Here is a 23,336-nt window from a genome sequence, read left to right on the forward strand (position 1 = left end):
AAACAGATGTGAGCTTTTGCTCCCTGAAGTGATCAGGATGCATGGATGAGATTATTTTTTTCTTTGTGTTTTTCTTTCACCTCTTCGGGGATTTCTTTTTTTCTTTCTCATGTACTGTCTTAAGTTCTTCCCACCCTTTAAGCGTGCTCCTGTAATTTACTCCTTTCTCTCTTTTTTTGTCCTATCTCCTTTGAAGGCTTCTTTTTTTACTCCCTCCTACTTCCTTCTTTCTCTTTTATTCTCTTTTTTATTGGGCTCTTCATATCATTCTCTTCTTGCTCAAGCTTCCTGCCTCCCCCTCCTCATTCCTTTTATTGTTTTCTCTGTGGGACAGGTATATCTCATGAAAAGGTGTTTTGTTCAGAATGTATCTGCCTTGGGGCAGCTATTAATGAAATAGTCAGCTTTCCATCCCATGTTCCTATCCCTCTGAAGCCCTATGCAATAAATGCCAACAGTTTTGCATAATTAAAATAGCTAAGTTGTATTTCTTTTTTAATATTAGTGTCTTTCCATTAAAGAAATAGAATGCTGTGCTGTGACACAAACAAATGAAAAAATATTTCTAATCCCTATTATGGTCCTCAGAATTTGATTTAACTCTTCTCTTCTGGTCTGTGTGCATTCCAGCCATCTGCAGAAGGGTCAGCAAAACACAAACGGGATCACTTACAAGAAGTCTAGCTCCTTTATAATTGGGAATGAAAACTAACATCCTGTCTGCTTCTGATCCCACTTACACACTTGTGTCAGGAAAGCTGTTAGAAGGGATGAAAAATGATCAAAAAGAAAAGCAGCTGACTTTTCTCTTGGTGGTTGCTGTGATTACTGGGGGAGTTCACAGTTGCGGAGAGGGCAATGGGAGATAAAGATATGGAGAAGTATCAATCTCACGTGATTTTAACAGTGCAAAATAGTCTTAACCTTTGGGATGCTGGGGTTCTTGTCCCGCCCCAGGGAGCTCAGGTATTTCTGGATGCCTTCATATCCTTACAAGAGGATTAAAAGCAGAAATGAAGGAGATGTTGGTACTGGTAATAGCACTAATTTCCAGAAATGTGGCCACTTTTGCTGTGAAGAGCAGCTGATTTCAGACTTCTCAGTGAGATGCTCCCACTTAACCTTAAATGCCACAGTCTTTTCATGTGTGAGTTTGATATCAAGTGGCTCTTCATGCTCACTGTGCAGAAGTTAACATCCCGTTTTTTGCTATTCCCCAACCATTTTTTTAATCTCTTTTATTTCTAGTTCATACAGTTTTGTATTCCTGCTCATAATGTGTAGTATTGTGTATGTGGGGTAGTTTTTAAACAGCTGATGGTAATGTTTGCAATAGAAATAGATGTTTCAGAAGTAGAGATCTTGCTTGTTTCCTCCCATAACCTTGTAGTATTTTTATGTGATATATTGTGAGGTCAGAAGTCAAGTTTGACTTTGAGACCAGACAGAAGTCAACTTTGGAACTTTGGAACTGCAGGTTTCTCTCAAGAGATTAATGATGTAAAGGGATTATTGAAAGTAGTTTGAGGATCTGTGTTTCATGTTCAGGTAGTCTCATTAGATAATGTTTTTTGCTGAAGAGGTGATGGGTAATCAGTGAGAAGGAATCAACAGTATCACTGTGATATGAATGAAGCTTTTTTGTTGGTGGAAGGATGGCAACATTAGAGAGACATCAAGAGGCAGTTGTAATGGGGGTGACACATTTGTCCCTACATTTGAGCTGAATGATAAATTCATGGACTGTGGATAGAAAGATGTTAGATGTGTTGGGAAAAAGAGCCAGCATTTTAGCTTCTGTGTTGAAACTTTGGCTAATGCCCAGCACTGCCCTGGTGTCACCCATGTTGAGTGCAGCTGGGATCCTGCCTGAGAGTCCTTGGAGAGGGAAAGAACTGCATTTCTCCTGAAAGGAGTTTCACACCCTCTGAGCACAAATCCAGCAGTCTGCAAAGCAGCCCTGTGTGTGATGATGGTTTCCAAAGGCTGTAAGTGCTTGGTGGGAATGAGCTGGCACCTTAATGCAGAGCAGATGAGTGTCTGTGGCATTCTGGGAGACTACCGATTCCAGGAGCTCTTCCAATTGCTCTAGTAATGTGATTTGGGCCACTCTAATTTGAAGGAAAGAAAATTTGAACAGTATAATTATGCAATAGTCTAGAATGTGGTAAGGGAAAAAAAGTTCTTTGAGGCAAATTATGAAAGCAAGGTAGCTGCTGCTTTTATGTCCTAGGACAGAAGTTTCTCTTGGGTGCCTTTGTCCTTCCCTTGTTGTCAGCCTTTTTTCTTGTTCTTATATTTTTTTTATTTTTTCATCCTTTGCTATTCTTTCTTCTGTGGTTTTTAATCCTCTTGCACGCTACTGGAAGCATTTTTGACGTGTCTCAGTGGTTGCCTCTACACACTTGCCATTGTGCTGTCTTTTTTTCTTACCCAAATGTTTGCATCTTCAAGGGATATCATTGCCTATGGGCTACTATTTCTTTGATAACAAAACAAAAGGTCTGGGCGAATATTTAAGTTGCTTTTCTTAAAGGATAAAGAGTAGTTATTTCATCTGATGTTATAATTTAGGAACAATTAATTTTGCTTGTGAATTTACTATCAGTTGAGAAATTTGATGGAAGAATTCCTAAACAGTTCATCCCGTCATTATTGCATGTAGCTGCAATAATACCCCATATAACAGAGTGAAGAGAACCTAGGATGTATTAAAACTTACTGTTTCCTTTTTAAAAAAAAATGTTTGTTTGCAGGTTTTACATCTTGGGCTTATAACCCTTCAAATCCACATATACCTTTAATTTTTTAATTATAGAAAATATTCCTTTGTTTTCATATTCATTGTCTGGAAGTAGGATATGTTGACTCTGTAGGTGAAACTACCTTGTAAAAGTAGCACCTTACTAGGAAATGATTTTCATTCATGAATACAACACTCTGAACTGATTAACGAGACCAATATAATTTTGTATTTCACAAGTAATGACTTGAATTACTTTTACAAAACTGATCCTATTTTATTGGCTGTTTATTTTCTTTTGTGTTTCTTTTCAGATTTATGGGAAGCGCTAGTAATTATCACACACTTTATTCGATGCAATGAATGTATTTTACTTGACAGCATTGTGTTTTCAGCATTACATTTTTCGTTTTGCAACTCAGGACCAATTTCTTGTTTATGCTTATACACACTGTTGGTTGTGAGTTTTTGGTTTAGTTCTAGGCATTTCGAAGTATAATTTCATTTTTGTGTTGGGTATGCACAGTGCAGGTCTAGATGGCAATTCAAGAAGTTAGAAGACTAAAACAAGCTCTCATTAGCAACTCTTGAACTCTTGTGATTCTCAGCATCACAACTTATCATAGCACCTTGTATCTGCAATTGAACTTTAGTAATTTGCAGGTCAATAACTAGTGGTTCTTAGTACAGAAGCAAAATGTTGGTAGGAATTTTTTTTTTCCCAACTGTTGATTGAAAGGGAAAAGTATATTTTTCTACCTGGGGCTTTTTTAGTTGCATGCCACAGAGATGGAAGCTGCTTACAAACTTAAGTTTCTCATTTATACCAAGCACTGTGGTGTTTTGTCTGAACCTAGTGATTTTAAAGCATCATTACACAGTCCTTTTCTGGTTACAAGTAATAAACATGCCACATCCTTAGAAGACAAAGTGTGAGACGTAGCTATAATTGCTTGGTTTTGGTGCCAAGAAAAAGTGGTTTGGGGAAAGCTTAGCACCCTTATCCCCAGGGAGTTGTAAATTATCACAGGCAGCTCTAGACACAAGCAGCTTCTCACTTAAGTACTAGTAAGCAGCAAGAGCATGTCACAAGCATAGCAGATACTCATCAAGTTATATTAAAATGTACTACTACTGACTTAGGGTACTATCTGTACTTTTATTGATAGTAGTTTTGTATACATAGGCACAAACATCTGTAGTACAAACAATATTCCAAGGGCTGTAACAGTGCTGCAGATGCAAAGATGGCCCAAGTTCCTTTACTCTGTAAGAGTCAATGCCTTTCCTTGCGCTGTGTGCTCACTCCTCCTATTTCACTACATTCCTATGTAAGGGCAAAAAAAGAGTCATGGCAGTGGGACTAGAACCTGTAGCTTTCTTTCATAATTTTTTCTTGTGGTGTACTGTCCAAATAAGTCTTTTACTTGCTCTGTAATGATTTTGGCATGTTTGTGTGCATTTCCCAATTTCTACCAAAAACAACAAATAAGTACAATATTGACATAGTGGCCGGGATAAGCACAGTTCATAGTGAGATGACTAAAGGAAGTAATTGATAAGTATAAAGTGTTTTATGTAACTGGGGAAAAACCTATGCTGGACACTATTGTTCTCTGTGCACAAATGAAAAGAAGAAAGAATCATAATGCATCTCTCTAGTGAGAGCTGTTTCTAATCTAGATAAGTCACATACTACCAGGGGTCCACTTTTCTAGTAAGCGTTCCAGTAAACAAGATTCCTCTGGCTTTATCAGGAAGAAGCAAGTATTAAAAAGCTACTGGTGTAAGCTTTGAGTGTAAGTCCTGGCCATGAAATATCTGGGCACCTTTTCCCATGTTTAGCAGAGATCTGTAACAAGTACAGATGCAGTTTGGAACAAACATCTGAAGAATTTATCAAGTAAGGGTTTTCACGCATCCCATCCTGTGCAACCCTGATGTGTTCACCAGCTGGAGCAATGAAATCTGACACAAGATAGCTGTATGTGGAAACACACTAAAGAGAAATGCATGGGCACAAGCAATGGCACATCGCTCACCAAACTTCTCTTGGCACAACCTGGAGAAGTGCTAGCATCTTCTCTCAGTATTGTCAGATTCTTGTTTTGTGTCCCAAGCAAAGGATTTTCATCCCTGAAGACTATTCAGTAGCACTTCTGTGGCCCATATTTGGGTAAGGTTTGCATATAAGCAGCCTTAAACTAGGAATCGTGCCTCTGTGTTATGTGATGATTTTCTCCTAAACAAAATGTTTTGGAGACATGATCAACAATGCACAAGCAGCAAAGAAAATAGTCTGTAAGGATCCTATTAAGAAAGAAACAGTGACAAAGAGTAATCTCAGTCTCTGAGCTTGAATGAGGCCCAGGACATTGTAGATGCCTTCTTTCTAGATGTTTTCCCATATGCTGGAGCTACTCAAACCCAGCATGTGCTCATCTGTGTAGCTATCTGTTGGCCAAGGGCAGGTGTTTTGTATTTGGCAACCACAACCAACTGGATTCCAGAACGGGTACGCTTGTTTTTTTTTCCATAGGATGAGAGCTTGAGTTTCTTCTTGTGTCTAGGCTTCCACCCCGTTGAGGTCTAGTTGCTAGGTGAGAAAGTATTTTGGAGAGCAAAAGTTCAGTATGTTTGGAAAGGGCTTCCAGTATAAATGCTGAATGTGAAAATTATTCAGATTTCCTGTTGTCTTTGTGGAAGTGTTTAATACACATAACAGCCTATGAAGAAGTCCACACATAACAAAATTAATTAGGTTTTCAACCAAGATTTTACTGTGAGCTATAAAATATTTTTGAATCTCAGCTTGCAGTTTATGCTGTTGTGGAAAGATAGTGTATTCAGGCATCTTCTTTCCTACATGTTGCAGCAAAGTCTACAACGGCCTGTAGCATCTACTCAGTGTCTCCTTGGTATTTGGATCTTGGAAAAAATCTTTTTCAGGCTTTGTGTGGAGTCAGGTTCTTAATTCCTAAAGTTCTGAAAACTAACATGGCAATTTGGTTCTATGGTTATTATTAAGTGGTAATAACTTTAAATGTGTGAGTAGAGGACAAGAAAGCTTGGAGCTAAAAAGAACCTATTTAAAAACTGCTATTCACACAGAGCTTTACACTGCTTTTCTTGCAAGTTGAGGCTACTGAATTAATCGGTTCTTCTGTTATGTTGATAATCTGTCTGCTTTGCAGTTGTAAATAACATACAGTTGCTGGTGGAGTTGCTGACAGCTACTTAGACTTTCAGCTTTCAAGAATGCTATTAATTTCCACGTTTGCAGCTTTTAAAAGCGTTTACTTCTGAAGTAATTTTTGCAGCTAAAGTGTCTTAAATTCTTCACTGTTTGTTTGTTGATTGCTTTCTTTACATGTGTATTTCCAAAGTGTGAATCTTTCTGACAGTTTTAATTCACCTGAGACTCTAGAGCAGCCCAGTAGCTGTTGCTGAAGATGTTACCTCGTTTATGATGTTCCTTTCTCTTTCTGAAAGACGAATCGTTCTGTAACACAGCATGTAACCTGTGAAACTTTACACTGTGGGGAAGGTCGCACAAGTGCAGCTCTCGCCCTCCCTGCATAATGCCAGGCAAGTGGGGCTGCCAGGAGCTTTGCAGGGAGCAGATGGGATGGGTTGCGTGTGCCTTGCTACCCTTGGGCTCTCTTTATGGGGAAGTGAAGGTAACTTGACCCGAAACAAAGCATCAGCTCTTTGAATATCCCATTCCCTGCTTTGGGATAGCCCCTCAACAAAGCACCAAGAAATCCCCTTGCCTCCTCCCTTCTGCATAAATTTTTGTCTTTGTGTGCTTCGTAAGAGCCCATTGGAGAGCAGCAGGCCTTTATTCTCTTCAGTCTTCATCACTAGAACATCTTTTATTCCAGGCTCAGCCAAGAGCTGTTGGATGCCCAATGGTGGCTGCAGCCCCAGCACTTCGGCCAGTACTGCAGAGCAGTTTGGGCAGCCAGAGCGCAGGATGCACTAAGGGTCTCTCCTGCTTGTGATCCTGCAGTTAAGCCATGGGCTGTGCCAGGGACATAAAAAGAGATTTTCTGCCTTGCTCTGCTGTAATACTATATGAGATGATTCCCCCTCCTGAAATGTTTGTTTTTAGCCCCCGGTGGTAGTTAGACAAGCGCGTTAAATATCAGACTCCTCAGCCTGAGACCATCTGTTTCTCCCCTAATCGCATGCCACCCCCACATGCTGCTTGCTTGTCATCACCGCCGGGGTTATAGCAGAAGACAAAAAGCAAGGCATGTTCCCATGGATAGCTCAGCCACCAGACAGAGTGGGGAAGTGTGCTCAGGGGGAGGGGGTGTAATTACACTGGAAATAGCGGGGTGTTTCCCTGCAACCAAAAGGAAGCAGGCTGCTGGGTACTCCAGGCTTTCACATCTCCCATGGCTCCTGGTGTGCGTGTTCTCTGGCCCCCTCAGCTGTTGCCTAACTTCCTTTGTACATCTGCAGCATTACGCAGAGAGCAGGCTGTCTTTACAAGTGCTCAGTCTGCCTACCAAGAAGTGCTTCTGCCAAATTTGTTGCTGGCGGAGTGACAGCTGTTAGGTATAAAGGGAGTTTACACACTTGGTGCAAATTAAATCATTTGGAACTCAAATTCTGTTTGTGTCGAATTTAGGTTACTGTTAGGAAGTTTCAGATCAATCTTTTTTTGTTGATGTTCTTCTTTTATTTCTTTATTTAGGAATTAAGAGGGATACACAGAATTCATAATTCTTTCAGAAGGGCTCAGAATTGTAACAAATGATTTTATTTCACCACTGCTTACCCCAGAAGCAACAGCAACCTCTTTCTTGTTGCTGCAGTTGCCTGGAGGGCAGGAACATCAGGGAGTGTAACTTGAATTCTATACTGGTATACAGGGAATCATGTCACTTTTCACTGTATCATGGTAGTGATTTACTTTGTGCTTACTTATTTACTTTAGCCATTGTTTCAGGAACATTTATTTTAGCTTTGCTTTTGTTGGATCTTCACAGGTATGCTGTATAGCTGGCTACTTAAATCAAGAGATGCAACTGTGAGCTGTGATTTCTCTAGCTTTTACCTGTTCTGTCAGTGTCTGTCTCAGAAGTACAGCAGTTTTATTAAAAGGAAGAGCTTACATGGGCATGAATCAGCCATGTTGTTTTTAAGAAGCTTGGCTCAGACAATAAGCTGTAAAATTTAGCTAGAAACTGATGTGAAAGATCACCTGCTGGAAGCAGAAGTAGGACAGAATGAAAAGATAAACAGGAAAAGGTGAAACCTATTTTTGTTCGTGAAAATATGCTTGGAACATAAATGCAAGAGGGAAAGAAAATTTGTTGTATATGTTTCTGAAAGGAAAGGGGGGTAATTTTCCCCTACATTTTTGTTCATCATTGGACAGAACTGCTTACTATTAGTTACCGTACAATCTGTTTAAGCTGCTCAACATACAGCTGTCCTTCACAGCATTTGAAAAATAAATAGTGGATGCATTCAAACTTCAAGTTGAATCACTCTGTGTGCTTGCATATACCTCTGAAATTTTCACAGTTACTTCAGTTTGAGATATGGAAGAGTTTTGTCAATAACTTACATGAACTGAGACAATGAGACTGAAAGGTAGGCTTTATTTCAGCTCATCAATTCAAACTTTGTTTGATCTGAGGGTTAATAACTGTCTTCATTTTGATGAGGGTAGCAGCTGTGCTGGAAAACCATAACATCTTTTAGCAGATCTTTTTTAATGAATTTGTTCTTATGATTGATATTTAACCAGTTTTGATTGCCATTACAATAGAAAATATTAAAATCTAGTGTTTTTTCTTCTTCTTCTTTTTTTTTTTTTTTTTTTTTTTAACATACAGAAGAAGAGCACAAATTCTAATTCATGCATAAGCCTAAAAAGCTTATTTAAAGACATTAGAGAACAATAGATCCTCTGTGTGCTCATATGGAAGCCTCCCCCTCATACGTTTCTCTTTCCCGACACTATTAGGAGAAATAAAGTACTTAAAGCTATTTTGGAAGCCACATTCATTCTCTATTATGTTCCTCTATTTTGTGATACACATATTGCTTCTGCTTGAAAGCAGAAGGGTCAGCTAATTGATCTGGAGACAAAAATTCATCTGTTTTCCTACTGCTTTATATCTGTCTTGCTCTTAGCTGTAGTCTGCAAGAGTTTGTCTTTAAATCAGGAAGCTGGGATTAAACTGTTTTGTTTGTTTTGAAAGGATATTACTTCTGCTTTTTCAATAAAAGTTTGGTTGTTACAATTTTCCAATAAAATTATATGTGTTTTCTCACTTTTCTTAGAATTTTTGCTCTTAGCTATTCACTCTTGCTTCTACTCTGTGAACTACTCGTTCGACCTCTTTTCTTTTTCCAAATGGTTTACTTTTCACCTAACTGCCCCAGTTCCTATTTCATTTCCTCCAAAACCAAACATGAATCCCTCTTATCTGAGTTACTTCAAATCTGATGCAACGTAGTTGTGCGTAAAAGTTTCCTATTGTGTTTTCCCATTCCTTGCTTATCTTTCACAGTCTTTATTAGTGTGGGCCTATGTTCCCAGGCCAAATTGAGCATGCAGAAATTGGTCAAGAATTTCATCGCTGGTAATGAATTGATTTTGAGGGTCTTTCAAACTACTTTTGGATTTGTAAATTTACAAAACGTTCAAGAAGTGCCATTGACCTTAGCAAGTCAATGACAAAAAACTGCGGTTGACTTAATTAGAGAAGAATTTTCCCCCTGGCTCTTGGAATTGAGGAGGTCTGGTGATTTGCTCCTTCGTGAATGTCAGACATTTGTCAGTAAAAGGTTGAGTAAGTAGTAAAAGAGCCTTTAAATGCTGTTTTATTTACTGGGATGAAGGGCAGCTTTTTCAGTGCTAGTTTTGTCAGCTGTAAGCATTACGCAATTGCTACTTGTGAGTGTGTTTTTGAGGTTGAAGTTCATGAAAGTTGTGGGTTTTTTTTAACCTATCCAGTAGTAACTGAGCTTCTAAAGTAAAACAGCTTTAGCAAACTGTTTTTCTTGGAAGTGTAAAGAAATAAAATAGGAAGACAAAAACATACAGTCATAGCTCATTTTGGATTAATGATTTTGGATGAGAACCAAAATTATCTAACACTTGAAAATGCTAGGAAATGTATTAAGAAGTCATACATCAAGCCTTGCAGTCCCTGCCTCAAATCAGTTAAACATGTGGTAAGCAATGAGCACGTATATTAACACCCTGTCATTTTGCCTGAATCATGATTATAGAACTTAACTTACAGTTGGAGCATGGTAATTTTGGTATCATTTATGTATAGATCACCATTGTTGCAGTCACATTTAGGTGTGTCATCTGTATTTGGGGTAAATATGATGTGCTGGATGAGCACAGCAGGAAATGTGATAGCCCACCTTGTTTTTACCCCTGCTTTACAGGCACTTTGGAAGCTCTGTTCTCAAAAGACTTTTCAGCTGAATTCCAGTCCCATTCAGCAGCTCAGGTGATTTTTTTTCCTTTCCCTCATGGTCTTTTCGCTGAAATCAGGAATGTGGGCCTCACCAATTTTTGCTTTATGTCTTATGTTCGTTCAGTGAAAACTTGAATTCTGTGGTTAAAAAGCTAGCCTTCAATTTGTGAACTTGGAGCATGTTATGTCACCAGTGTTCTTGAATTGCCAGCAAATGTTATCTGAAGCTGATAATAATTGCCTAACTTTTTACTCCTAGTTCCAATAAAAGGAAGCAGGAGGATCTGATCTCAGATGATTTCATATTTCAGAACTATATCCTGAATAGAGACGAATGACATCATTGTTCTGGGACATTGCTGCAAAATACAGGGCTTCCAGCAAGATCCAAATCCTACTGTGGGAAAGCCAAGCCAGTAGCATACCACTGACGGTTTCATTATTATCTTTAGAATTGCTGCATAGCATTAGCTGAACTTCACTTTGGGGCCTCAAGTGAGGACCTTTGTTGTTTTCCACCATCCGATAGTATTTGCTGCTGTTCTGTTCCTCAGATAAATAGTCGGAAATTTGTCAATGAGAGTTTTCTATTCTAGGGTTATGCTTTGTTTCACAGACTTCTGGTCCTACTAAGATTATAAAAAATAGCATCTCTTAGCATCCCTGGTAACCTCTGACTGGGTTAGCCTGGCATGAGGCTAGAGGGTGCTCACGTGCTGTGACAGCAGGGAGTGCAAGGTATGCTTTTGCTTCTAGTTCATTCTCAGTGTGCGGTTACCATCTCGCGGTTTATGTTATTTTCTTACTTTTCTTTTCTTGTAAAGCAAGATCTTAAGTGTATTAACTCAGCAGGTTAAATTTCAATTTATTTTAACTGCATTTCTATACTTTTTTCTTCTTGCTTCATAAATCCCTCTTGGGGATAACGAGGCTACTATTAGGAAGGTTGTTTGCTGAACTCATTTCACCGTGGCTCTTTTCAGTGACGCTGAAATATTTATCTTTGTTTCAAGCTTTAGGAAGGTGACTAAACTGTCCTCAACTCAATCGGAAACCTTCAAAGTTTTGTATTTTGTTACTTAAAATGTTTGCCTTCTGGGTGGGAGCATCATCATTTATTTTCCTTCTTGTGGGTTATTCTTGTGGGTCTCTGCTCATCCAAGGCCTTTTACAACATTATGCTTTTGTAATTACTATTTGTTAACCCATCCCTTCTAGTACTATGGACAAGAAAGGCATGCATCGTTTTACAGTACGTATATTAACCAGATCTTGTTTGCCACAATACTGACTGCATGTTATGTGTGTATCGAGGGGGTTTATAGTGCGCCTGCAGGCTGGATTTGGATTTGCTGGAATGCTTTGAGAATCGATTCCAGCTAATGGAAAAAAATGTTTTAAAAGTAAGCTGGTTCACTTCCCACCGTGAACAGTAGAGAGTGGAAACATCACTTAATAAACCTTTTGGAAGTAAATCCTCTGATTTTCCTATTCACCGCCATCTGTGTAATAAGTGCCCTCTTTCTTCTCAATGGGCAGTGTTTCTTCCCATAGTGCAGTTGCTGTACTGTCAGGCATTAAGAGAAAGTTCTTTGTGACTTTGGACAAAAATATTGGAGAAAATGCATTCTGTCCTCTATGATCCAAGCTTTCTTGATTTTTGCCCATCTTAATTTAAAATGTTGACCAAAGACTGATGTAAACAACAAACTCGAAGATTCTTTCCCAACTATGTGATTTCCAGTTCATTGAAGAAACTTTTGCAATATGCATTTTCTTTTACAGAGGTGAGTGCTGCAAGAAAATCTGTCATAGTTGGATCATGGGAGCATGATGCATGTTCTGGTTTGTCACCTTTGTTTTAAAAATTAAGGCAGCCACATGAATTTGTGAGCTTAACTCATTACTTGAGAAAATAATACAGTTACATTAGCTTGTTTTTTACTATCTAGTTCTACATTAATGTTTTTGCATTGCCAAGTAAGATGATTTTATACCGACTTAAGGAAGAGGGGGTTATTTGATTGATAAACCTCACAACAAAAAAAATCTCAAATCCATTCTGCATTTGAGAGTAGGCAAGATCTTGCATGCAGGGCATGTTGGTTGTGAGCCATGAACAGTCTTTATGAAACCTGAAAAAGATTTGTGAAAACAGCCTCTAATAAAAATCACACATGCTTCATAAAACACTGCTTGATAGATATCACTTGCACCATTAAGAACTAAACGACAAAGGATGTAATTTCAGTTCTGGCATGCAATATTAATCGAAAGCCTTTAAAGCATCTTGCTGATGGGAACCATGACAACATGACATTGAAGAATTACGGACTAGAGACATCTATCTTAATCAGATTTTCAAAGTAAATGCCATAAAATAGAAAGTTATTTTGTCTGTTTTCACAGGGTTCACATCATATGTGGTAGATAGCTTTTTGGCTTGTTTATTCTAAAAATACCAGAGACAAAGAAAAATCTCTCTTCTAAGTAAGCTTAAAGTTCATTTCATAAACTTCACATTTTTGTGAAAAGATGCTTGATAGGTATTGAGAAGATTGTTGGAAACTGAAGGGCTTCTCTTTGCTACAGTAATATTTCTGAAACATTACAGAGAACTGAATTCTAAAAGATAAGGGAGTGTGCACAGATAATATCAGTCTGAAGTTTTTGAAGGGAAATACTTTGTTAAATAGATGCAAAGTGGAAAGACAAAATTACAGGTGTACCTGTAACCTGAAGTATACTCCTGCAGATAGCGCATCAGAATAATTTAGCTGAAAGAGACTGGCAACAGTATTTGTCTTCCTTTTCTGAAGACTGCATTTTTATATTTTATATGTGTAGTATATTTCTGTTTTCCAGTGTACTTCTAAGTGGTAAAAGACAACTTCCGTACATGATATGGGAAATTATCAACGCATTTTGTGGTTGGAAATATCAATGTTGCCTGTTCAAGGCTGTCCTACCACCCTTCAGGGAACCCCTTGTATTCTCCTCTTGTCATCTGGTGGATCTTTGGCAGATACTTAACACATGTGCACCATGAGACTGGTCTAGTTTCTCTGCAGTCAAGGAAGTCTTTCCTTTTAGAGAGGAAATCTTTATTTCTCTTTAAAAAGTGAAATAATGCCTAGGTTTTTAAAAGAAAAAAGAAAAAAAAAATGGTAGTGCATAACAACATTCAGGTTTTCTTTATTTCTTCCAAGCTTGAGATGCATGAAGAAGGCAATGCAGTCTTTGGAGGCACATCCTACAGTTAGATTTGCTGGTAGTTTTTCATTCCGAGGTAGCCTGACAGGTTGTCAGACCCTACAGGCAGTGTACTGACGGGGAGACAAACACTGGCCTGCTTTGATCAACCTACTTGTATGACTTTTTCCCATCTTATATTATAATGGCATACACACTCACACACAAGATACAGATGCATATCTTGATCAAAGTGTCCTTGTCTCTTCTTCACGTTCTTGTCAATGCAGAGTTAGTACAGAAGAGAGTGCTTCAAGAGGTGAGCAGCAGTGGTGGGTTAATGCTGTTTTTCATTTGTGTGTCTGTTAATTGTAAAAGAAGCAGGAAAGGATAGTGCAGACTGATGGCACAGCAAAACGAAAAGGGCTCACTTGTGGTGGCTGGCACTGTGTCACCTCATTCCTTGGCTTCAGCCTGTGGCTTGGCTTCTTAAAGCAGTTGGCAGGGTGAAGCCCATTTGGACATCAATAAGAATAACCAAATACTTGTGATTAAGCACAAAATGACTGCATATGGTGGGTAACCTTGGATTGCTACTCTAGCTTGTAGCAAATGGCCTGAAAAGAAACTGTGACTCCTGCATGCCCTGGAAGTGAAAGTTACATGGAAACATCAATTCCTTAAAAAGACAGATCTGCCTAATTACAAATGACCTCCTAAATAGCCCATTTTTCTCTAAACCTTTATTTTTGTTTCATTAAGTAAAGAGAGTTTCTCACAAAGGGTACGTCTAGACCAAAAAGCTCTGCAGCAACTGGTCTGGTACCTTGCAGGAGTGGTGCAGGAGGAGGGAGCTTGTCGTGCCCTTCCATCAGCAGAGAATTCCTGTCTCTGGGAGCTCTGGGAACAGTGCAGCTGCATCACCCACGCTCTTCTGTTTGCAGGGATTCCTAAGGTAAATCTCGATTCTGTTTATAGTACTTGGGAGATACATCACTGTGCTAATTAGGCAAATTCTGAGTCCAACAAAGCATTGGGTTGTTTTTTTCTTTGAGGAAATCGAGCCAGTACTTATGGAAATTACTTCTGATTGCTTGCAATCAGCAGCTAGCAAACCTGTGGCCAGTGACCTGGAAACAAAGGATTATCTTTCTTCTTTACCAGTTTTCTAGGCCATTCACTCGAGTCCAGCTACTTACTTAGTGTGTATTGTGGATATATGTTCTACCCTGGAAAGAAATCTTCTAAAGAGGGAGAAGAAGAAAGCTTATTAGAAAGAGTTGGCACTCTCACAGACGTAGGTACTCAATTACATTCTGTTCACATTTGAAGTGTTTATATCATAATGGATGTCTTTGCTTTTCTGTTTGTCACAGAAACTCCAAGTTAATGTTAATTATACACTATTAAGAATCCTCATCCTTATCAAATGGAAGTCACCTCTTTTTCCTAGATGAGTAGCTCGCTGACAGGTCTCAGTGATCTGTCTGTTACAGAAAGGCTAGCACATCTCCAAAGAGCAGTAGGTACTTTAAACATCTCTGCTCACTTTTTTCGTTTGTACAGGCATTCTTCTGTGTTCTGTTGTGTGCTGTTTGAACTCAGTAACAATTAAATAATAAAATTAATGAAATCTAAATTGCTTTTTGGAAAAGAGGGAAAGGCTGGTGTGTGCGTGTAATGTACTTCTCCAATTGAAATGGCTGATTTGCTTCAGTGTTGCTCCCAAGGGTAAATAACAATTTTAATATGTTTTGAAAAATTCATAGAACTGTAGTAAGACAGCTTTCCAGTTGAATTCTTATGACTTCTCTGAGTTCTGTACGTATGTTAACAAGCATAATTATCTGATGCTACCTTGTGCTGCAAATGCCTTAAAAATCAGAGGGTTTTTTGGTAGTACCTGGACAACTTGAATGTGCAATCTGGTTGCTGAGCCAATTTACATTAGCTCCTTTCTGCAGAAATCTCTGGAAGATGAATGGTGTTGCTCTACAGTTGTTAAAGTCTAGACAGAACAAGAAAGTTCTAATTAAAACTTAGCATTTTCAGACAGAAGCCCACCATTACCTATACTTGCTTAGTTTTGGAGTAAACCAGCCATTTCCATTGGGATAGAGTCAATGGAGATAGCATTTAAAATCCAATTTAAAGCAAAGCAGCTGTAACTTTCTGCAATACCTTTTAAATATCTCAACACAATAGTGATTTAGCAGATTTGGATGCTCTTTAGGATTCATGTTTTCCAACACACTGGCTAGTAGAGGGGAAGTGGGAGTTGTTTGGTCTCCATGCTGATGATTATAGCATGTGCAGAAGTATTTTTGCCAGTCACTGGTGCTGTAGAGCTCAGAAGGCATGTGTCTAACCTATGAAACGCTCAGTCTTTATCAATTCTCTAATTTAATTATAATAAGCAAAAATCCAGTGCATTTCAGTGTGCTGTACTGGTTTCTCATGAGACCTGAAAGAACCACTCAACATCTAAGCCTCAGTTTCCCTGCACGTACAAGGAGAGCATTTTCATTAACATCACAGTGATGTTGAGAGGCTTAGTTACTATGTAAAACCCTAGTAGCTTTGTGTAAAAGCTGCAATAATGCTGAAAGCAATTCTTTAGCTATTAACTCCATAAAAGAGGAGCGTAACAAAAGGGAACCTGGCTCAGGCTTAAGAATAGCATTCAAAACGGGCCTGATGTGATGCTTGTCTCTTCCTCAGAAATCGGTAAGATTGACATATCTGTTAGAAATTGTGCAGCGTTGGAAAAAACGGTGGATTCAGGGGATCTGGCAAGTGGAAGAAAAGATCGAATGAACAGTCCTCGGTGATATCTCATTCAGATTGACAGCACAGGACTGAGGAAATTCAGAGGAATATAGATTGTAGCTCTATTGACTTACAGGAAAATCTAACCTTGTTAGGCTCAATTCTGCTTGTGGCTCTTATACAATTAGAAGAAGCATACATCATTGCAAATTCTGCTGGCGTTTCTGATTCTGTGTAGGCTCAAGATTCCCTGCCAATTGAACTTGCCCTCAGACACCAGAAAATGTCACCTAGCAGCATCCTATGGAGCGAGGCAGCACTTTCCAGGTCGTGTGGTCTTCGCAAAGAAGTACTTGCTAAGCTCTTCTTGTTGGCTTCTAGCCTACGCCTTATGGTTACAAGCCCATCCCCCGAACTCCTAATTTATTTTATATACCACGCTGTAATTTTAGTGTCAGAAATGTTTATATGTTATAAAGCAGAAGGGTTTTGTGGATTCATAGTAAGTGTCTGGGGAAAATAATCTTAACCCTGAACAGGGGCCTGAGTAGCTGGCCTCTGAGCTGAGGAACACAGTCTGAGTCCTCCTCCAACATGTAATCTGTGTGCTTCCTAGGGGTAAATATTTCTTCAAAAAGGGCATAAATAACTCTTAACCTGCCCATTCCTCTCTAGTAGTAGGGGGAAGGTCTATCCATGATACTCTGCATATGGCCATCCTCTTGCTTACGCTCTGATGTGGAGAGTAATGTTAGTTTTGCTTTTGAACAGAAGGTGTTGCTAGGTCTTTAGTGCTAAATTGTAGTGAGAGAGATTGAGAGTGATTTTTCAGCTAGGATTTTAAATGAGATGAGACATCAAAGAAGAGGAATGCCAGAATAACAATCTGCGTAGTAGGAACTGGACAGGGGAGGTCCTGGCAATGCTTTTGAACAAGGCTTGGCAAGCAAGAGGGTCAAAAAGAGGAATAACAAAGAGAAGTTGGGTCTGTAGAACCATTTCCGTAAGTTAGTTTCTATGATTGAAAGTAAACAAATGAAAAGGATTTCATGTCACTTGTATTTTATTTTCCTGTCTTGTAATTGATCTTTTATATGAACATAAAGTTATGCAAGTCCATACCTCATTTTACAGATCTGTACTTATATCTGTATTCTATATGATTATATTATGCACCTGCTCCTACGTATTTATAGCTAGGATGGGGACAGTTAATCTTTCATCAGCAGATAAAGAGATTGTCATTTAAATGCAATCAAATTTTAAGTAGGCATAGGCCAAAAAAAAATTCTGTTAAGCGTTGGTCAGTTACATTACCCTTTAACTGGTCTGTTGAAATGTAGGATTCAGACCCATGCAGTGACACCCATTGTGTCAGTGTTGGTAATGACAAAGCTGATTGATTGTATCCTTCCCAGTTGAGCATTTTTTGTGGCTCCCTTAGGGTTCTGGTGTTGAAAACTTCATTGGTTAAGTAAACTATTTTTGTGACAGAGAGCATTGCTGTTGTTAATGACAAACATCACATGGATTGTGGAGGAAAACTGGAAAGGAGAGAGAGCTTCCTGGAAAAGGAGTGATTCCAAAGGCTGTGCTTTCTGTTTAAGTTCAGCATGTCTAAACCTTATCCTTCTTTAGAACTTCTGTTCGCAGCATGAGAAATTACTTGCTGTAAAGGTGTTTTTGTAATAGTCACCCACAAGTTACTGCAAACATCTGCTTGAACAGAGATACTTTTGTGCTTTCTGTACAGCTGGTATTATCGGTTTGGTAACAATTTGCAGTCATAATTAGTTGGAAATAGGGGATCTCTTAAGAAGGTCAAACAACTTGTGTCCTGCTTTCACGTGAAAGCTTTACACTGTGAGCAAAGCGCATGCCCTGTACCTTCTGCTTTGTTGAAAACTTGCATCTGTATTGCTATGTTTAGCTACATTATTTTAGGAAATAATAAGTTGCAACTTTAATTCCATCTTGTTAAGTGTTACAGTTTTAAGTGTAATCAGTCGTCTCTAAATGATTACAAATGAAGCGTCCTGACTTTGTGTGTGTGTTCGGTGTGTCATATGGCAAGGTTTGTCTTCAATTGATGATTTATTACCTGCTGATTACACAGAACAGATTGTTACAACCTAACGTTGTTGGAGGTACTTGACTGTGGGCTTTGTTGTTCTTTGAGGTTTTCTTTTCAAGCTTTATGGGTGCTGGGTGCTTTGGTTAAGTAAAAAAAATATTTCCTCTGCTGTTTGGACGCTTGACTGTCTGATCACCTGTGACGTACTCCAAAATGGAGTTCTATTACAGAGTGTGAAATTGGAAAATCTGTTCTGTGTTCTAATGGATGTGACGGTCATTAAGTATATGAGTCTTCTGACGTTGTAATCAGATGTGATTCAGTCTGTTAAATATCCATGAAGCAACATCTGCTTCACAGAGTGACCTTCTGCTAAAGAATACTTAGCATCTATTAGCAGATCATAGTGCAGAGCTGCCTTATTTGGAATGCACTAAACTAGAGTAGTCTACTGCTGTTTAGCAACTAGCTTGTAATAATTTATTGCAGTTAAATAAAGCTTAAAAAACTCCATTAAATAATTACAGGGATTATGTGCATTTTGAAAACCTTTGTGTTCTACTGAAATTACCCATTTAATTTCAGGGTTGGTTTGTTTAAAAAAAAAAAAAAAAAAAAAATCTGAAATCTAAAGGCGCATTAGGGGATCTGTCAGATGCTGTTTTTCGTAGGTGTTAATAAAACCAGATTTAAAAAAAATAAAAAAAAAAAACTGAAACAAATTAAAACCAAAAGCAGTTTTAACCATCTGTTGTATATTAATTAGAACTTTGTGTATCAAGGGTAAACTCTCTCTTCAAGAATGTCACTGAATGTCTGCTAATAAAATAATATGCAAATATATTAGACGATAGGATCATACTGAATTTCACATTCTGCTTTGGATGTAGCAACTGCTGAGACACTGTATAACGAACTTTTAATTTTCTTTCTTCTTAGAACAACCTCCAAATAACCAAGGCCAGTCGACCCTGCAGCCTTTGCCACCTTCTCACAAGCAACATTCAGCACAGCATCACCCATCCATCACCTCACTTAACAGAAACTCACTGACAAATAGGAGGAATCAGAGTCCGGCCCCGCCGGCTGCTTTGCCCGCCGAGCTGCAAACCACACCTGAGTCAGTCCAGCTGCAGGACAGCTGGGTCCTTGGCAGTAATGCGCCACTGGAAAGCAGGTAATTACTTAGGTACTACTACAGACTGGCATTTCTAAAGAAAGCATTTAACTTGAAAGATAGCCAGCAGATAATACTTCCCCTTAGTCAGCAAATAATGCTGAAAACTTTTCAGTACTGAAGTATTGTCCTCGCTTCAAGATCCACAACGCCACTCTTTTCCCTTATGATGTCTATGGCACAGTGATTGGGTGCAGAGGGTATCTCAGTTTTTCCAGATGAGTGCTTTCCTTCCTGTTCATCGTTTGTGACTTTTGACTGTTTGAAGAAGTGTCTTGTTTTGCTTGCCAGAAATGTTGTGTGTTAAGTATACGCTGTTGTACACATGAGATGTGAATGAACTTTCAGTAACGCTTTTTAACTGGAGTACTTGGTAGCTTTCAAGAAACACCCATGTGAGACAGATGTTTTCTGAACTCAGCTAGGGGTTGATGAGACCGAAGAATCACTTCGTTCTGCTATGATGATTAATTTGTTCCCATTCTTTTTTGTCTTTTAGAATTGATAGCTGGCTCTAGGAAGGGAGCAACTAATATAAATGGTGGTGACATGAGCTTCTATAGATGCAGAATGATCTATGATGCAGAATGATCTATTTTAAAAAAAAAAAAAAGAAGAATTATAGGGCTTACTGGCACAGAGCTGAATTTACCTACAGTGATTAATTAATACTTGTGAAACAGTCAATCAGCACTAATTTTTTATTAGCATAAGCCATAATATTCCAATTTAGTCATCAGACTGAACATTTACAACTATATTGAAGCTGACAGTAATTCTTGAAAATATTTATGAAATCCCTTTAGTTCGTTCTTTGAATCCTTCTAGCTTATGATTTGCAGTGAAGTAATAATAGTCCAACTGATTTTGAGTACGTCAGAGCATACATGACCTAAAGATTTTCTTTTAGGTTGTTTTATCCCTACAGATGTTTCAGTCAACTCTTGTTTGGGGCGTAGTTTAGCTCCCCAAACTTAAATGCTACTTCATTGATTATGGTGCTTGGGCTCTGTGGGACAGGATTCCTCTGAAGGGATTTCATCATCATGTTCAGATAATTTAGTACACTGAGAAAATGTTCAGTTTTTTTTTTGTTTTTTTTTTTTTTTTTTAGAGCAAGAGTTTGTAGTGGAAAAGAATATTAAGGTAGTAGATGATTTCAGGACACTTGGTTGATCTTCTGTGGACAGATAAGATCTTTGATACTTGCTTTCATCGCCGTGTCTGTTTTCACTGTTTTTATAAATGTACTTGAATGAGAATACTACATCCAACCTAAATTAAGTATTTTTTGTCAAATAGGTACTTTCAATCTTTTAAACATTCCTGATGAGAAGCTAAGGGTGTTTGAGTGTTCATGTTTTGAACACTTGTACCTGAGTTGAAATGTGAAAGTTTCACATTAAAACTGACACAGCTTTACTGTAGTTTCTCTAATAGTATCGCTTGGTTGGAAAGCTTGAGGTGAAGAACTTGTCATTGATTTTTCTCTTTTTGGTTGAAGTTCCCTACTGAGTGTGATTCTTAGTCTCAATTTCAGCTATATTAACAACTTTGTGATAGGCTTCTTCCTTCATCCATTTCTCAGCCTAAAAGAAAGTTTATTTCATCCTTGGCAGTATTTTAGCTGATGCCCATACTCAGCTTTTCTTTTTTTTTTTTATTTTTATCTTACTTAGATGACTGTCATTTAGAGCTACAGAATGTGAATGTCAGCATATATACATAGCTATCTTTCTCTCTCTATAGGCTCATATTGGTGATGGGTGGCATAAAAATGAAATACAGCTTGCTGTCGCATGTAGCTTGGTAGTGAATAGGATGTTTTTGTACACGCAGGTGAGAAGGATATATTTGCAGAACCTGAGGGAGGTTTCAGTCCCAATGATTTTGTGGTAGTAAAAAGGGTGACTTTCAAGATATATACTCTGCAACATTGCTTTCAGTTGTATACTTGATAGAATATGCTGGGATTTGTTTCTGCATAGTGTTAATGCTTTTGTGTAAAGCGTTGCTGTTAGTCTGTAAATGGAGGATCTGTAAGCTTATAGAATAATAAATTCCAATCAAAATTCTAGTATTTTTTTTAAATATAAAAAGAAATTTTCCTTATAATTTTATGATAGTCTGAAGCCACAGCTTGAATTATATGTGTGCTTTTTGCATCTCTGATGCCATCTTTAAATGACAGCAAGCTTATGCAGCAGTGACAATAATTGACCTCTCTCTACTGAGGCTGAGAACTGCTCCAAAGGTAATGCCTACTATTTTAATATGTTGACCCACAACATCAGAGGCGGATGTTGGTGGTACAGCAGTAGGTGTTGAACCTTTCCGCCAGTATTCCATTACAGTTTTTTGTTGTCATGTGACAGGTGACAGCAGAGGAAGCGCATATGAAACAGAAGGTTGGAATTGAATTCCTCCGTGGAGGAAAAAATGGCACCCACTGACACTCATCAACACTTTCTGAACATATGTGGAGACCATACATTGGGTGTGAGCACAGTGAGGCGGTGGGTGGTGCATTTCAGCGGTGGCAATAGTAGTAGTAGATCACCTCCACTGGTGCAGTTTCTTGGGAATGTGGCATGCAGGCTCCTGTTCATCACTGGCAAAAATGAACAACTGGTGCTGATGACTGTATTGAAAAATAGTGTTTCATAGGCGAGGATTTGTACTGTCAAGTAGTTTTATCGTGCTCTTCATATCAGTTGTCATTTCCATGGAAATAAATAGCATACATTACTTTCAGAGCAATGTATGCAAAATCATCTTCCGCAAACAGGAGAAAAAAAGGAAAAAAAAGAAAAAAGAATAAAAAGGGGGAAAAAAGTGAGGAAGAAAGAAATTATTTCCTGCTTTTTTTCTCTGATTTCTTGAAGGCTGCAGGACATTTCTATTGAGCATTTAATGATCTTTACTATTTGTCTCTTTCCCAACCTGCTGCAACCTGCTGGATCAGCTGGAACGACCAGCGCCAGTTAACAATAGTAACTTGGGGAGGAATATGAAGCAGGAATATATTGAGTAGCTTCACGTTTTGATGTTTGAATTACATGTTGGACAGCCAAGATCATGCAAATGCATGAGAAGTTGCTAGGGGTCTGTATATTATAAATGACAAATAATTAAATATTGTTATGTTTTTCTTACCTTGGTCTTTAAAATTTAGTGCTGTGCTCTTTAGATTTAGTACTTCTACTCTTCTATATTTCTATTATTCTGTACTCATATTCTTTAGATTTAATATTGTACTCTCAAGCATCAAGATCATTACTTACATTTTCATGGCTTTGCATTCTAGTAGAATCTAAATGACTGAGATTTAAGAATACTTAGTAAATCACTTATTTAGATGCTTTCTTTGTTAAATCTTTGCAGAATTTTTCTGAGGTACTATCAATTACATAAGCTAGAAATGAATGGGGAAAGAGGAGTATGTCATCAATTTGTTCATAAAATCAAGCTAGTATCATCCCTTAAGCAATATTTTATTAATATTAGACAATGAATATCTAAGACAAATTGTCAGCAGGGGAAAATTTACATATTCCAGCCCAGGAATAAATTTGAGAATATTACACAAATTTAGTCGGAACCTGTGCTGAAGTGTGTGAGCTTTGTGTTCTCTTGCTTAATCTGCTGTGTAACACAACTAGTGTTAAGAAAGAATATGATGGATTGAGAATGTTTAATAGAAATTATTGAAGAAGCTAAGCTGTTTTCTCACAGTTCATACTGATATCACATAGTCTTCTCTTACCCCAGATTTATTCTTAAAAGTAGAATAGGTAGAGGCATTACTGTATTCAGTTTTCTGCTAATTTTACTGAGCAGAAAGATGGAAAAGTCTGAAAAAAAATACTTGATGAATGCAAAACAGCTCAGCATTTTGAAGCATTAAGTTAATTTACTTGA

At 38.2% G+C, this 23,336-nt stretch overlaps 1 protein-coding gene across 21 annotated transcripts in view; it reads left to right on the top strand.

The window, feature by feature from the left end:
* The window catches only part of TENM3 (teneurin transmembrane protein 3), a 396,952-nt gene that overhangs the window by 244,283 nt on the left and 129,333 nt on the right, over window positions 1-23,336 (top strand). For 20 of the 21 annotated variants that reach the window (XM_072333931.1, XM_072333908.1, XM_072333911.1 and 17 more), the window contains one exon: window positions 19,178-19,415. The exons of the other annotated variant lie outside the window; for it this stretch is intronic. In XM_072333931.1, the coding sequence (XP_072190032.1) occupies window positions 19,178-19,415 (238 nt within the window). The remainder of the gene's footprint in view (window positions 1-19,177; window positions 19,416-23,336) is intronic. 21 annotated transcript variants of the gene reach the window in all.

This window comes from Excalfactoria chinensis, chromosome 4 (genome assembly GCF_039878825.1).
Source record: "Excalfactoria chinensis isolate bCotChi1 chromosome 4, bCotChi1.hap2, whole genome shotgun sequence".
In the NCBI taxonomy this organism is placed as follows: domain Eukaryota; kingdom Metazoa; phylum Chordata; class Aves; order Galliformes; family Phasianidae; genus Excalfactoria; species Excalfactoria chinensis.